The sequence below is a fragment of the Neoarius graeffei genome, chromosome 6, assembly GCF_027579695.1.
Source record: "Neoarius graeffei isolate fNeoGra1 chromosome 6, fNeoGra1.pri, whole genome shotgun sequence".
In the NCBI taxonomy this organism is placed as follows: domain Eukaryota; kingdom Metazoa; phylum Chordata; class Actinopteri; order Siluriformes; family Ariidae; genus Neoarius; species Neoarius graeffei.
This window is the reverse complement of record NC_083574.1, coordinates 47,507,321-47,525,098: the sequence shown is the minus strand read 5'-3', so window position 1 is coordinate 47,525,098 and position 17,778 is coordinate 47,507,321. Positions and strand designations below refer to the sequence as shown.

General features: G+C 40.3%; 1 protein-coding gene across 1 annotated transcript; it reads left to right on the top strand.

The window, feature by feature from the left end:
- Positions 1-3,399: 3,399 nt before the first annotated feature.
- panx2 (pannexin 2) lies at positions 3,400-14,993 on the top strand. The gene is made up of 5 exons (XM_060922922.1): positions 3,400-3,628; positions 7,042-8,153; positions 8,653-8,785; positions 12,211-12,399; positions 14,695-14,993. The coding sequence occupies exons 1-5, from the start codon at positions 3,400-3,402 to the stop codon at positions 14,991-14,993; spliced, it is 1,962 nt and encodes a 653-aa protein (XP_060778905.1).
- Positions 14,994-17,778: the final 2,785 nt, after the last annotated feature.

Sequence of the window (17,778 nt, the reverse complement as noted above, 5' to 3'; positions counted from 1 at the left end):
CCTGTGTCTGTATTGGTCTCCTCTGGGTTCTTCAGTTTCCTCCCACCTCTCTAAAAACACACTGGATTTGCTACTATAAATTGTCTCAAGACAATTTCTGCCATGACCATGATCGAGTTACTGAAGATGACCAAATGAAGTTAAGTGCTCTAAACTGCATTCTATTATTCTCATCTCATCTCATTATCTCTAGCCGCTTTATCCTGTTCTACAGGGTCGCAGGCAAGCTGGAGCCTATCCTAGCTGACTATGGGTGAAAGGCGGGGTACACCCTGGACAAGTCGCCAGGTCATCACAAGGCTGACACATAAACACAGACAACCATTCACACTCACATTCACACCTATGGTCAATTTAGAGTCACCAGTTAACCTAACCTGCATGTCTTTGGACTATGGGGGAAACCGGAGCACCCGGAGGAAACCCATGTGAACACGGGGAGAACATGCAAACTCTACACAGGAAAGCCCTCGCCGGGCACGAACCCGGACCTTCTTGCTGTGAGGCGACAGCGCTAACCACTACACCACCGTGCCGCCCGCATTCTATTATTGTAAAAAAAAAAAACATACATGCATGAGGTGCAGGGAAACATAACAATACTTTTGTAACATTTTCTTCCTTTTTCCTCCCAGAACCTTGTATATGTTTTATTGATCCATAGACACAAAGCAAGCTACAATGATTTTAGCATAAAACAATTCTGAAAAGCATTGCTGGCTCACAGCTCCAGGGTCCCTAGTTCGATCCTGAGCTCAGGTTATTGTCTATATGGTGTTTCCACGTTCCTCTCACGTCCTCAAAGCATGCCAGTGGGTGGATTGGCTACTTGAAATTGGCCCTGCGTGTCTATATGTGTGTACTTGGTGCTTTGCGATGGACTGGCATCCCATCCAAGGTGTGTTCCTGTTTCATGCTCAGTTTTCCCAGGATAGGCTCTGGATCCACTGCAACCAGGATAAAGCAGTTACTGAAGATGAATAGATGAGTAAACAATAAAAAGAGATTTAGGGTTTGTATTAGGGATATCATTTTGCTCCTGAACATCTCATCTCATCTCATCGCATTATCTCTAGCCGCTTTATCCTTCTACAGGGTCGCAGGCAAGCTGGAGCCTATCCCAGCTGACTACGGGCGAAAGGCGGGGTACACCCTGGACAAGTCGCCAGGTCATCACAGGGCTGACACATAGACACAGACAACCATTCACACTCACATTCACACCTACGGTCAATTTAGAGTCACCAGTTAACCTAACCTGCATGTCTTTGGACTGTGGGGGAAACCGGAGCACCCGGAGGAAACCCATGCGAACACGGGGAGAACATGCAAACTCCACACAGAAAAGCCCTCGCCAGCCACGGGGCTCGAACCCAGACCTTCTTGCTGTGAGGCGACAGCGCTAACCACTACACCACCGTGCCGCCCGCCCCTGAACATACAATTTCATAATCTCTGGACACACTCCTTTCCTTTTCACATTCTTGTATACGCCACTGAATTTCAGTACCGTACAACTCCAAGTCATGCCACTTGCAGAAATTTTCTGATGACTCGGCTGTTGTTGGATGTATAAGAGAGGGATGGGAGGGGGAGTACAGACCTCTCGTAGAAAACTTTGTGGAGTGGGCTGGACGGAATCACCTGCAGCTAAATGTCAACAAGACCACAGAGATGGTGATTGACTTCAGGAAGAAGAGGATGGATTCACAACCACTGTGCATTCTGGGAGAGGATGTGGAGGTGGTGGAGGACTACAAGTGCCTAGGTGTTATCATCAACAACAGATTGGACTGGAAATCCAACACAGAAGCTGTATACAAGAAGGGATGAACAGACTCTACTTCCTGAGGAAGCTGAGATCCTTCAATGTGTGCAGCAAGATGTTGATCTTTTATCAGTCTGTTGTGGCCAGTGTGCTTTTCTTTATGGTGGTTTGTTGAGGGAGCAGCATTGGAGCCAGTGGCACTAACAAACTCAATAAACTGATAAAGAAGGCTGGCTCCATAATTGGCTGCAAACAGGACACTTTTGAGGCTGTGGTGGAGAGGTGGACTCTGAACAAACTGCTATCCATCATGTATAATCCTGACCACCCTCTCCACCTCACACTGGACAGACAGAGGAGCACCTTCTCCAACAGACTGTTACAGCTTCGCTGTCGTAAGGACCGATACAGGAAATCTTTCCTGCCTCAAGCCATCGTCTTGTACAATAATTCACCTCTGTTTGACAGAAAGAACCCTGACCTCTCTGCAGTATAGTCCTGTTTATGACCCTGGGCCTGCTGCAAATTTTGTACTGGCAAAGCTTATTTGTTTACTGTCATGAGTCACTTTGCACCAGAGTTTGTTTATTTATTTATTTATTTTTCATTCAATACTGCTATCTTTGCACAGTTTTTTTATCTTCATTTATCACAATTCTTGTTTTTAGCACACACACACACACACATATATATATATATATATATATATATGGGCGGCACGGTGGTGTAGTGGTTAGTGCTGTCGCCTCACAGCAAGAAGGTCCAGGTTCGAGCCCCGTGGCTGGCGAGAGCCTTTCTGTGCGGAGTTTGCATGTTCTCCCCGTGTCCGCGTGGGTTTGCTCCGGTTTGCCCCACAGTCCAAAGACATGCAGGTTAGGTTAACTGGTGACTCTAAATTGACCGTAGGTGTGAATGGTTGTCTGTGTCTATGTGTCAGCCCTGTGATGACCTGGCGACTTGTCCAGGGTGTACCCCGCCTTTCGCCTGTAGTCAGCTGGGATAGGCTCCAGCTTGCCTGCGACCCTGTAGAAGGATAAAGTGGCTAGAGATGATGAGATGAGATGAGATTCTATAGTTGACTTGTTCTTGGGATCTTTTTTTTCTTTTAAATTCTATTTTATGTTGTATTGTGTGTCTTTTTCTTTTCACATGTCTGATAATTTCCTGCTGTAACAAAACAATTTCCCAGCCTGGGGTCTGTCTGTCTGTCTGTCACACAAGCACACTTCACTGGAGTTATCTGTATATCATTCTTCTGTATTTCTCATAAGATAAAGGGCACATTTTCCTTTTATGATCTCTTACCATTTAATCTGTCTTTTTTTTTACAGGTGTAATGTGAAGAAGGCCTATAAGCAAACTTAACACAAGTTCACCCTGGATTTTATGTAATTCTACATAGATTAAGCACAGCACTGGATATGCAACAGGAGCAGGATATTTGATCAAGAGCAATGGTTCTACTGTGACTGTGTCCATCTTCATCCAGTAATATACAGACCTCATATAACACCTTTAGACTGTGATGGACAAGAACCTTTATCCAAAAAGGTGGCAGGTCTGAGCTGAATTGGTCAACTGTTCAACCAGGTGCATCGTGGATTTAGCTGTGGGCGGGCTCCAGTTGCCGGATGCAGAACCTCTTTGACCAGAACTTAGACATGGCCACCGCTCTGCTTGCAGGGGAGAAGCTGAAGGAGTTGATCCTGCCTGGTTCCACGCAGGATGAGAAGGGAGGTGCACTAGCTGGACTCATGGTTCAGCTCAAACTGGAGCTGCCCTTTGACCGAGTTGTCACCATAGGAACGGTCATCATCCCCATCTTATTAGTCACTCTGGTCTTTACAAGGAACTTTGCAGGTTGGTGCTTTGAGTTCGGGTTTTCTGTACATCTCAATTAAATGTAGTTCCTTTGTAGGTGATGTCAGCCTGGGATAACGATATATAGTGCACAGTAGGGATGTAACTGAATATGAATACATTATTCAGAATGAACAGATAGTGTTTTCAAATACAGATAGAGAGGATAATTGGACTGGGATGATACCACCTGCATCAAAAAAATCGTGCATTTGTTTTTCAGGTGTATGTGAGTGAGCGGTCAGATATAAAGCTGATGGGACATAGAAGGACCACATTTGTTAAATCTGAAGGGGAAGACATAAAGCAATGCATTTACCAGGTCCTAACTGATTGGTCAGGGTCACAGTGGTTTAAATCAGGCGAGGAGTTTGTTTATTTTTGGGAATTAGAACCAACTACAGTAAATTCATTAGAAAATATTGTAGGCAAGTACAAACAAAAATAATAACTGTGCAAATGGGATTTAAAAATAAAACAGTCATGTGCACATCTCTAGTTGAGACCATTTATGAACTCGAGCGATGTAGCTGAGATTGAGGAAGTGTCAGTACCAGAATTAACTGACCATTTTGAGTGCTGGCATTTCTACCTAAACCCATTCTGGTTTCGGCCATGCCCACTTCAGGTTGAAATCCAAATACAGATACAGATATATGAGACTCAGGATTTAAACTTTATTTAAGAATTACACAGAATATAGTCTCTTCTTAATGAAATTTTGGGTAGCAGGTTTCTTAACTGTGCAACACATTATGAGGTTGACATACTGTAGATATACAGTAAATGTAGATATACACATATAGTAGGACACAGATTAGGCCACATAAGGCAATAATAGTGTGCGAAAGAAAGAAAGAAAGAAAGAAAGAAAGAAAGAAAGAAAGAAAGAAAGAAAGAAAGAAAGAAAGAAAGAATACCCGGACAGAGAAGACAAGGTGGAGTATACCAACTTAGCTTGGAAATACCGTGTACTCCTCTTTTCTTTGTTACAGCTAGAACTAGTGGGCTGTAACACAAGTATTGTTTATGTGGTAGTATAAAATATGATATAATTGTAGGAATAAGATCAGAAATCTGTATACATTAGTTTTTTTTTTAAATTTGTTTATTTGGCCATAAACGTACAATAAAAAACGGTACAGGTGTGGCAGGGATGACACAAAAAAGCGTAAAAACTTGTTTCCATTGTGGTCCCTTAAAGAAGAAGACCAGAAAATACATGTTTTCCTTGGCACATACAAGACACACTAGTTTGATAAGTTTTGATGAAACCACTGTTGGGCAGTGTGTAGTGCAATCTGTGCAAGTTGTGTAGCTTGTGCATGTTGTGTAATACAACCCCAATTCCATAAATTTGGGACACTGTGTAAAACATAAAAAATGGAATATGATGATTTGCAAGTCTTCTTGGAAATCTTGGAAAGTCTATATTTGATTGAAAATTGTACAAAGACAACATATCAAATGTTGAAACTGAGAAATTATTGTTTTTTGATATGCTCATTTTGAATTTGATGTCAGCAACACATTTCAAAAAAGTTCGGACAGGGGCACGTTTACCACAGTGTTGCATCACCTCAACTTTTAACAACACTCTGTAAACATTTGGGAACTGAGGAGACCAACTGCTGTAGCTTTGAAAGAGAAATGTTGTCCCATTCTTGATATACAGTTTCAGTTGCTCAACAGTTCTGGATCTCCTTTGTTGTATTTTGTGCTTCATGATGTGCCAAATGTTTTAAATGGGAGACAGGTCTATACTGCAGGCAGGCCAGTTTAGCACCTGGACTCTTTTACTATGGAGCCATGCAGTTTTAATATGTGCAGAAAGCAGCATTTCTTGCTGAAAGAAGGAAGCCCTTCCCTGAAAAACATTTTGTTTGAATGGCAACATATTGCTCTGAAACGTGCACATATCATTCAGCATTAATGATGCCTTCTCAGATGTACAAACTACCCATGTCGTGTGCACTAATGCACCCTCATACCATCACAGATGCTGGTTTTTGAACTGTGCACTGATAACATGCAGTCTTTCACCAAGCGGTGAACCCCTCCCAATCTTTACTTCTGAGAGACTCCGCCTCTCTGGATTGCTCTTTTTATACACAATCATGTTATTGACCTGTTGCCAATTAACCAAGTTAGTTTTTTTTTAAACATTACACAACTTTTTCAGTCTTTTGAAATGTTGAATGTCCCAACTTTTTTTAAATGTGTTGCTGACATCAAATTCAAAATGAGCATATATTTAAAAAAAATTAAATTAAATTAAATTAAATTTCTCAGTTTCAACATTTGATATGTTATCTTTGTACTATTTTCAATGAAATATAGGGTTTCCAAGATTTGCAAATCATCATATTCTGGGGGTTTTATTTATTTATTTATTTACATTTTACACAATGTCCCAAATTTATGGAATTGGGGTTGTATATGTAAGTGCATGTAGTTCCTGATTTGGAGGTATTTCTAGATAGATACAGCTAAAAATAATGTTATTGTGTTAGTCCACAAATGCGTATTGAACTGCAAACACATAACGTACTTCTTTCAGAACAAAGTTTTACATGCATACACAAAATTAATACCTCAGTTTCGTAAATATTACTTTGTCACTAAATTTTAAAAATATGGCATTTAAAATGATACAGTTTTAATCACACTACTATTCATAGCTTTATTGTATTTCTCTTGAATCAGGCATCTGCTGGATAGCAGCAGAGGGGTTAAATGCGCAGTGCTGATTTTTGAGTGTTAGAAATCAGTGACGAGATTAAAAAATGGGGAGGGTAAGAGAGAGGGAGCAAGAAAGTGAGTAAAGAGTGTGAGGAAGAGCATAGAAGAAATGGGGACTTTAAGCTAAATGCTGAGTCAGTTTGACTGCATAGCAGTAGAGACCTGCTGTGAGGTAGCACAAGGGCATGAGAAGAGGATAATGGATTAGTCCTGAGTAATAGGATAAGAAGATTGCAAAGATTGGACTGTTAGAAATTTATAATAATGGATGTCTGATGTGTAGGTATCTGCAAGTTGATACTGTCATTTAAAATATTCAACCCTAGAGTAAAACGGCAAGGAAAGAAATTACTATACTGGAAGCGTATACTGTATACCCCTGCACCCGCAGGAAATAATGTTTTGTTGCTAATGTACAAATTATTTCACATCTATTACATCAGAATTGCTAGCATTCCTAATGGCAGGATTGGCTCCTCTGCTGTCAGATTATCTGCCCAATTTAACTACATGAAACTGATGAAAGAGGATTCTCAGGAAGACAGTTCTCAGGCTGACATAGGATAATTCTTTTAGGATATGTTTGTCAAATGTGGCATACAAATCTTCTAAAAGGATACGTTCATAAAAGCTGCTTCAAATGCCTTTTTCGTCATATTATTCTATTTCAGAGGAGTCAATATACTGTTACACCCCACACAATTTCACACGTGACCAGGCCCTCTATGCCAGAGGTTACTGCTGGACAGAGTTACGTGATGCTGTTCCTGGGGTTGATCCTAAACTCCGACCCTCTCTGTTTGAGCATAAGTTTCTGCCCTATGCTCTGCTAGCATTTGCTGGTATTATGTATATTCCAGCACTAGGCTGGGAGTTCCTTGCCTCCACACGCCTTACCTCTGAACTCAACTTTCTCCTCCAAGAGATTGACAACTGTTACCACCGTGCCGCTGAGGGCAGGGCACCCAAGATTGAGAAGCAGATTCAGTCCAAAGGGCCTGGGATCAGTGAGCGTGAGCGGCGAGAGATCATTGAGAATGCAGAGAAAGAGAAAAGCCCAGAGCAGAATCTTTTTGAAAAATATCTAGAGCAGCGAGGTCAAAGTAACTTTTTAGCCAAGCTTTATCTAGCCAGACATTTAGCCATCATCTGTCTCAGTTCCATTCCCATCACCTACTTGAGCACATACTATGCCTGGCAGCGGCAAAACGAGTTCACGTGCATGCTGGGTGAGCTACCTGACATCAGCAGCATCCCTGAGTTGCACCTGAGTGTGAACTGCAAGCTGCCAGCTGTACAGCTCCAGCGCATTATGGCTGCTGTAGACATTGCACTGCTCTGCACCGTGAACCTCATCATTTTAGTTAATCTACTGCATCTGTTCGTGGTGCGTAAATCCAACTTTGTATTCGACAAGTTGCACAAAGTTGGCATCAAGACACGGCGGCGTTGGCAGAAGTCTCAGTTTTGCGATATTAACATCCTGGCCATGTTCTGTAATGAAAACAGGGACCACATCAAGTCTCTAAACAGGCTGGATTTCATCACCAATGAGAGTGACCTTATGTATGACAATGTGGTGCGACAGTTATTGGCTGCATTAGCTCAGTCTAACCATGATGCCACACCAACTGTTAGAGACTCTGGGATTCAGACACTTGACCCCAGCATGGATCCTTCTGTACTTGGGGTTGGAGAAATGGGAGTAGAGACAGTTATCAAAAGACCACGGAAGAAGATCAAGTGGATCCCTACATCTAACCCTCTGCCACAGCCATTTAAAGTAAGCTAACATGATTCTGTTTATACCTTGCTAATGCATGCCATTGACCAAAAATATTTAATTATGCAACCAGGAAGATGGTATTGCATGTGTTACACTGGATACATTTAAAAAAAAAAAAAACGAATTATGTTGTTCCCACTTGTTCTAGTAAAAGGACAAACTGATTACATCACCCCAGTATTATTTCAATGGGAATAATTTGCTGCTTAATTTGCAAGCAAAATTTTAAGCTTTGTTTTTTTGTTTTTTTTTGTTTTTTTTTTTTGCATTGAGAGACCAGTGCAGTACTTATTAGACATACTTTTGTAGAAAGATTTGTCATTACAGTGCATAAGCTTAGTTGAAAAATCATGCTCATGGTATTTTTGTCTGTCCTGGTCTTACTGAATTAACTATATCATTCTAAACCTATATCCATATACTTAGAATTACAAATAGACTGTCATCTTGTTCAATTTTTAAAGTAAAATTAATTTTTGGTTGAATGATTATTCAGGAACCTCTAACTTTGACCCGGTTGGAGAACAGCATAAAAGCAGAAAAACCTAAACCTATGCGGAGGAAGACCGTAGCAGATACCATCATTGCTCCTTTACTGGACACCAAAAGCACACAGCATCCTCCTAAAGGTAAATCACAAACAATCAGATAGCACCAGACAGGAGAATGATTATAATAATGATTGTTTTAATTTTTAAAGATAGAACCCGAAAGAAAGACACTTGATGACTGACCAGTTTCTACTTTTGCAATGCAGACCTTCAAAACAAAGGCCATAGTAGGACTGTTTACACATTTATCAGTTCTTGATTGGGGTTTTAATGTGATATTATGTTTAATATACACTCACTGGTCAATGTATTAGGTGCAGCTTGCTAGTACCGGGTTGGACCGCCTTTTGCCTTCAGAACTGCCTTAACTCTTTGCGGCAGAGATTCAACAAGGTGCTGGAAACTTTCCTCAGAGATTTTGGTCCATATTGACATCATAGCATCATGCACCTACTGTAGATTTGTCGGCTGCACATCCATGATGCGAATCTCCTGTTCCACCACATCCCAAAGGTGCTCTATTGGATTGAGATCTGGTGAATGTGGAGGTCATTTGAGTACAGTGAAGTCATGGTCATGTTCAAGAAACCAGTTTGAGATGATTTGAGCTTTGTGACATGGTGCGTTATCCTGCTGGAAGGAGCCATCAGAAGATCAGTACACTGTGGTCATAAAGGGATTGACATGGCCAGCAACAATACTCAGGTAGGCTGTGGTGTTTAAATGATGCTCAATTGGTACTAAGGGGCCCAAAATGTGCCAAGAAAATATCCCCCATACCATTACACCACCACCACCACCAGCCTGAACCATTGATACAAGGCAGGAGCCATACTTTCATGTACAACCCTGATTCCAAAAAAGTTGGGACAAAGTACAAATTGTAAATAAAAACGGAATGCAATGATGTGGAAGTTTCAAAATTCCATATTTTATTCAGACTAGAACATAGATGACGTATCAAATGTTTAAACTGAGAAAATGTATCATTTAAAGAGAAAAATTAGGTGATTTTAAATTTCATGACAACAACACATCTCAAAAAAGTTGGGACAAGGCCATGTTTACCACTGTGAGACATCCCCTTTTCTCTTTACAACAGTCTGTAAACGTCTGGGGACTGAGGAGACAAGTTGCTCAAGTTTAGGGATAGGAATGTTAACCTATTCTTATCTAACATAGGATTCTAGTTGCTCAACTGTCTTAGGTCTTTTTTGTCGTATCTTCTGTTTTATGATGCGCCAAATGTTTTCTATGGGTGAAAGATCTGGACTGCAGGCTGGCCAGTTCAGTACCTGGACCCTTCTTCTACGCAGCCATGATGCTGTAATTGATGCAGTATGTGGTTTGGCATTGTCATGTTGGAAAACGCAAGGTCTTCCCTGAAAGAGACGTCGTCTGGATGGGAGCATATGTTGCTCTAGAACCTGGATATACCTTTCAGCATTGATGGTGTCTTTCCAGATGTGTAAGCTGCCCATGCCACACGCACTAATGCAACCCCATACCATCAGAGATGCAGGCTTCTGAACTGAGCGCTGATAACAACTTGGGTCGTTCTTCCAGATTCTCTGAATCTTTTTATGATGATATGCACTGTAGATGATGATATGTTCAAACTCTTTGCAATTTTACACTGTCGAACTCCTTTCTGATATTGCTCCACTATTTGTCGGTGCAGAATTAGGGGGATTGGTGATCCTCTTCCCGTCTTTACTTCTGAGAGCCGCTGCCACTCCAAGATGCTCTTTTTACAGTATACCCAGTCATGTTAATGACCTATTCCCAGTTGACCTAATGAGTTGCAATTTGGTCCTCCAGCTGTTCTTTTTTTGTACCTTTAACTTTTCCAGCCTCTTATTGCCCCTGTCCCAACTTTTTTGAGATGTGTTGCTGTCATGAAATTTCAAATGAGCCAATATTTGGCATGAAATTTCAAAATGTCTCACTTTGGACATTTGATATGTTGTCTATGTTCTATTGTGAATAAAACATCAGTTTTTGAGATTTGTAAATTATTGCATTCCGTTTTTATTTACAATTTGTACTTTGTCCCAACTTTTTTGGAATCGGGGTTGTAGTTTACGCCAAATTCTGACCCTACCGTCCGAATGTCGCAGCAGAAATCAAGACTCGTCAGACCAGGCAACGCTTTTCCAATCTTCTGTTGACCAATTTTGGTGAGCCCGTGCAAATTGTTGCCTCAGTTTCCTGTTACGAGCTGACAGGAGTGGCACCTGGTGTGGTCTTCTGCTGCTGTAGCCCACCTGCTTCAAGGTTTGATGTGCTGTGCGTTCAGAGATGGTCTTCTGCGTACTTGATTGAAATGAGTGGTTATTTGAGTTACTGTTGCCTTTCTATCATCTCGAACCAGTCTGGCCATTCTCCTCTGACCACTGGCATCAGCTAGGCATTTTCGCCCAAAGAACTGCCGCTCACTGGATATTGTATGTGAAAATCCCAGTAGATCAGCAGTTTCTGAAACACTCAGACCAGCTCATCTGGCACTAGCAGCCATGCCACATTCAAAGTCACTGAAGTCACCTTTCTTGCCCATTCTGATGCTTGGTTTGAACTTCACCAGGCTGTCTTGACCATATCTACATGCCTAAATGTATTGAGTTGCTGCCATGTGATTGGCTGATTAGATATTTGCGTTAACAAACGGTTGAACAGGTGTACCTAATAAAGTGGCTGGTGAGTGTATGTATGGCAGCCTGGGAAAACCCATTGTATGTTGCTTTGGCTGAAATCAAGCCAAAAAAAAAAAAAAAAGCCAAAAAATGCGCCAGGAAAGTGGGATTTCTCCTATAGCAAATTTCGAAACCTCGATAATGTATCATTGAAAGAATGTGGGGATAATCAGATGTTACTTGTGATTTAAAAAAAGAAATATGTTTCAGTTCAGGAAATGCTGGAGATTTTAGATTGATGTATAGTACAAAATGTCAGTATTTCACCATGTCAAGAGATTTCTCAGGCCATTCCAAATTTTTGGCACCCTAGAAAAGCTTTCTCAATTTTCCTTTCGCGTTATTAGCGGCTACATTTTTTCGAGCTAATAGAGGACATTTTCTTTAAGTATTCGAAAGTTTCTCAGAAGATTAGACTATTTCTAAAATAACGTTTCTGTAATGTTCTAAACCATTTTGACTAGTTTGAATGAACATTCTTTCAAGTAAATCATTATGTTAAAAAATCAGAATACTCAACCGTTTGAATGTTTTTAATCAAACATTCCTAAGCCATTTCTCATGACATTAAGAAAACTTTCTGCCAAGTTACAGTTGTTAGTTATGAGGAATAGGACAGGGAAACCTTTTTTTATTTTTAGGGTTATATTTTTCTAGATTTAACTATTTTTCTGATAGGGAAACACTGTTCTACCTAGAACCTAGATCACTTAAGGGTCTTAGATGTGACCTTATTATTTTTAGCCCTCAGAGTGTGTTAGAAAACTGAAGTGATTTGATCTTGTTTGTCATGGCTCTTGAAAACTACAGAAACCAACAATGGGACAGAGAAAAAGCACACTCGCAATTTCTCCCTGGATATCCATCCGTACATATCAACCATCCAGAAGCCTAAATCAGAAATGAATGATCCACAGCCCCCAGCTGCTGAGCATCATTTGGAAACTACATACATCGAGGGCACGCACACTATTGTTCATGTCTCTTCAACACTCACTGGTAATTCTGTTCTTAATTATGTAAGGAATAAAACATAAGGCATGCTGCTATAAGAGAATAATCAATGGAGTGCTGCCTGACATGAAATAGCTTGAATCCCGAATCAACCCTAATCAAGATGATTATTTCACAATAATAGAATGTCTCAAAGTGTTTTGTTCCTCTTATACCACAGAAATTTGCCAAAGATTGCAGGTTTTTTTTTTTATTTGTTAATGAATTTATTTGTTTATAGTTATGGAATGGGAATGTCAAGAAAGCAAGTTAGTTTCTGTTATTCTCTCTCTCTCTTTCTCTCTCTCACTTAATTAATAAGACAAAAAAATGCAGCTTTTTAACCTAGGTGAAGCATCTGCCATACAAGTGAATGGAACTGTTATCAGAGTTGCTGAAAATTAATCAGTTCCTTCTGACAGTTAGCATTAGAGCATTCAATGGCATTCAACAGTGTAAGCGTGCTTAGCGTCAGGGTTACAAAAACCACTCAGCTGAATGTCTTTCTATTTATTACAAACTCAATTAACCTTTAATTTCAAGTTTGGCAGTGGTGGTTGTTCATAAACAATGCACTGACAGGACTTACTGTAATAGTGTGGGAGAAGGGTTGTGTGTGTATATACACATACACACACACAGTGGTGCTTGAAAGTTTGTGGACCCTTTAGAATTTTCTATATTTCTGCATAAATATGATCTAAAACATCGTCAGATTTTCACACAAGTCCTAAAAGTAGATAAAGAGAACCCAGTTAAACAAATGAGACAAAAATATTAAACTTGGTCATTTATTTATTGAGGAAAATGATCCAATATTTCATATCTGTGAGTGGCAAACGTATGTGAACCTTTGCTTTCAGTATCTGGCGTGACCCCCTTGTGCAGCAATAACTGCAACTAAACGTTTCCGGTAACTGTTGATCAGTCCTGCACACTGGCTTGGAGGAATTTTAGCCCATTCCTCCGTACAGAACAGCTTCAAATCTGGAATGTTGGGGGGTTTCCTCACATGAACTGCTCGCTTCAGGTCCTTCCACAACATTTCGATTGGATTCAGGTCAGGACTTTGACTTGGCCATTCCAAAACATTAACTTTATTCTTCTTTAACCATTCTTTGGTAGAACAACTTGTGTGCTTAGGGTCGTTGTCTTGCTGCATGACCCACCTTCTCTTGAGATTCAGTTCCTGGACAGATGTCCTGACATTTTCCTTTAGAATTCGCTGGTATAATTCAGAATTCATTGTTCTATCAATGATGGCAAGCCGTCCTGGCCCAGATGCAGCAAAACAGGTCCCAACCATGATACTACCACCACCACATTTCACAGATGGAAAAGGGTTCTTATGTAGGAATGCAGTGTTTTCCTTTCTCCAAACATAACGCTTCTCATTGAAACCAAAAGTTCAATTTTGGTCTCATCCATCCAAAAAACATTTTTCCATTAGTCTTCTGGCTTGTCCATGTGATCTTTAGCAAACTGCAGACGAGCAACAATGTTCTTTTTGGAGAGCAGTGGCTTTCTCCTTGCAACCCTGCCATGCACACCATTGTTGTTCAGTGTTCTCCTGATGGTGGACTCATGAACATTAACATTAGCCAATGTAAGAGAGGTCTTGAATTGCTTAGAGGTTACCCTGGGGTCCTTTGTGACCTCGCCGACTATTACACGCCTTGCTCTTGGAGTGATCTTTGTTGGTTGACCACTCCTGGGGAGGGTAACAATGGTCTTGAATTTCCTCCATTTGTACACAATCTGTCTGACTGTGGATTGGTGGAGTCCAAACTCTTTAGAGATGGTTTTGAAACCTTTTCCAGCCTGATGAGCATCAACAAGGCTTTTCCTGAGGTCCTCAGAAATCTCCTTTGTTCGTGCCATGATACACTTCCACAAACATGTGTTGTGAAGATCAGACTTTGATAGATCCCTGTTCTTTAAATAAAACAGGGTGCCCACTCACACCTGATTGTCATCCCATTGATTGAAAACACCTGACTCTAATTTCACCTTCAAATGAACTGCTAATCCTAGAGGTTCACATACTTTTGCCACTCACAGATATGTAATATTGGATCATTTCCCTCAATAAATAAATGACCACGTATAATATTTTTGTCTCATTTGTTTAACTGGGTTCTCTTTTTCTACTTTTAGGACTTGTGAAAATCTGATGATGTTTTAGGTCATATTTATGCAGAAATATAGAAAATTCTAAAGGGTTCACAAACTTTAAAGCACCACTATATATCATTTTTTGCCGTTGTTGTTCTGCTTTCACTTCCTTCTTCAACCTTTTAGAAAAGAATGACCCTCCTCCTCAATCAACCACCAGTGCATTTTCCACCGTGACCCTGTCCACCACCTCTTATATGAATGGAGGAACATCGAGTTTGCCTCCTTCTGAATCACCCAAAACCAATGAGCCTCTCAAACCAAACCTAGAGCCTGTGAGTCAGCCTGCATCCTACAGCTGTAACCCCTCACATCCTCTGCTCAGCATCCATCACACTCTCTATGAAGAGGAGGAGGAGGAGCAAGCCCACAGGGACAACCTGGTGGAAAGACCTGGTGAGCTCATCGCTGCCGGAGAGTGCTGAAGACATACACAAAATGACAAGCACATATTCACACCTCTCATCGTTTGACCTTGGCACCAAGCCATAGAAGGGTAAATTGTTTATAACCACCTCACATGGAGCAGCAACTGCACTGTATCACCTACTGTGGAAACGGTGAGGTCAGAGATTTGTACTGTCTACCAGGGAGAGGGACAGTGAATTGATTGCACATACAGGTACTTAGAAAACATCTTTCTTTGCAAGTAGACAACCAATTACTGTATAATGAAACATATCACTCAAGAGTAAGAGGTCACTTCCCTGACTCAGTGCAAACACTGGTGCTCACTTGAATGGAATGTTTTCCTGTGACATTCCAAAGCTAAGGACGGGGTACATCAATTAACATTAAAAAAAATCAAGTGAAAATAAGAAAGATGTTGTGCTTTATACACCTCAGTGTATATATCTTACATCAAACACAACTTTCCAAGTGATTTTATCCTATTGATATATTGTTCTGTGGATTTCAGCAGGTATCCAATGCAATATAACATATTTATCCTTAAATTATGCAAATGCACACAATCCTTGTTGCAATAATATGCATATTTAAAATATCTATACTGTATATACAGAACCTATAGATATGTCGCTTTACTTAAACCATGGAATTCTTCAACTCAAGGATGACTGATGTTTGTCATAGTGTGGTTCATAAATTCAGATCCAAATTGTGAGTATTTTCAGTATCATCAAATGAATTCATGTTGGGTAATGGGTACTATTACATATCATATGACATAACAACAAATACTGCATCTTTATGTAATCTAATATTGTCATTTAAATGCCTGGTCATTAACGAAAAAGACTGGAGTTGTAGGGGGAAAAAAAAACTGCAGCCTCTCCAGCAGAAGCACCAGCTGAATGAACTTTCATTAAGAAGGTCATTCTTAATTTCCCTGAGGGAACCCGCCCAAAGGGATCTATCTATCTATCTATCTATCTATCTATCTATCTATCTATCTATCTATCTATCTATCTATCTATCTATCTATCTATCTATCTATCTATCTATTACCTTTACAGACAAATGCCACATTGACACATTTGAAATCCATTGATTCACCTCTTCCCCTAACACACAGTCCCTATTCTGTATTGAAAAGTAATCCATTTTTTTCATTCGGCACTACATTCCATTATAAAGCACAGCCAATTACACCTCACTCCAGCATTTCCACAAGGCCAGTGCAACATTTTTTTTCATTGCAACTCTGGCGAGAATAGTACCAAAATGCACAGAGACACTTTTATTCTCTATTCTTCTTACGTGTTTCAATGTTGTCTGAAAAATGTAAGACTTCATATAATGTTAAAATGTTGTACTTAGGATAGCTAATCAAACATATATGAAAATCAAGCTGTCAATCCCTCATGAGCGGTCAGTTCATGGACATCCATTCAGCACACTCCGTGTTAAATATTTATCCAGCAAAGAAATATTGGAAAATTCAGAAGCACACTGCTGAGTGAGACATATTAGCCTCTTAGTACTGTCAATGATATATAGTCAGGTCCATAAATATTTGGACACCATTGTTTTTTTTTATTTTAGCTGTCTATAACAGTATATAGGAGTTCAAGTTAAATAATATGAGCTTAAATTACAGACTTTCAGCTTTAATTAGAGGTTGTTTACAGTGGTGCTTGAAAGTTTGTGAACCCTTTAGAAATTTCTATACTTCTGATAAATATGATCTAAAACATCGTCAGATTTTCACACAAGTCCTAAAAGTAGATAAAGAGAACCCAGTTAAACAAATGAGACAAAAATATTAAACTTGGTCATTTATTTATTGAGGAAAATGATCCAATATTACATATCTGTGAGTGGCAAAAGGATGTGAACCTTTGCTTTCAGTATCTGGTGTGACCCCCTTGTGCAGTAATAACTACAACTAAATGTTTCCGGTAACTGTTGATCAGTCCTGCACACCAGCTTGGAGGAATTTCCACAACATTTCCATTGGATTAAGGTCAGGACTTTGACTTGGCCATTCCAAAACATTAACTTTATTCTTCTTTAACCATTCTTTGGTAGAACGACTTGCGTGCTTAGGGTCGTTGTCTTGCTGCATGACCCACCTTCTCTTGAGATTCAGTTCATGGACAGATGTCCTGACATTTTCCTTTAGAGTTCGCCGGTATAATTCAGAATTCATTGTTCCATCAATGATGGCAAGCCGTCCAGCCTAGATGCAGCAAAACAGGCCCAAGCCATGATACTACCACCACCACGTTTCACAGATCGGATAAGGTTCTTATGCTGGAATGCAGTGTTTTCCTTTCTCCAAACATAACGCTTCTCATTTAAACCAAAAAGTTCTATTTTGGTCTCATCCATCCACAAAACATTTTTCCAATAGCCTTCTGGCTTGTCCATGTGATCTTTAGCAAACTGCAGACGAGCAGCAATGTTCTTTTTGGAGAGCAGTGGCTTTCTCCTTGCAACCCTGCCATGCACACCATTGTTGTTCAGTGTTCTCCTGATGGTGGACTCATGAACATTAGCATTAGCCAGTGTGAGAGAGGCCTTCAGTTGCTTAGAAGTTACCCTGGGGTCCTTTGTGACCTCGCCAACTATTACACGCCTTGCTCTTGGAGTGAACTTTGTTGGTCGACCACTCCTGGGGAGGGTAACAATGGTCTTGAATTTCCTCCATTTGTACACAATCTGTCTGACTGTGGATTGGTGGAGTCCAAACTCTTTAGAGATGGTTTTGTAACCTTTTCCAGCCTGATGAACATCAACAACGCT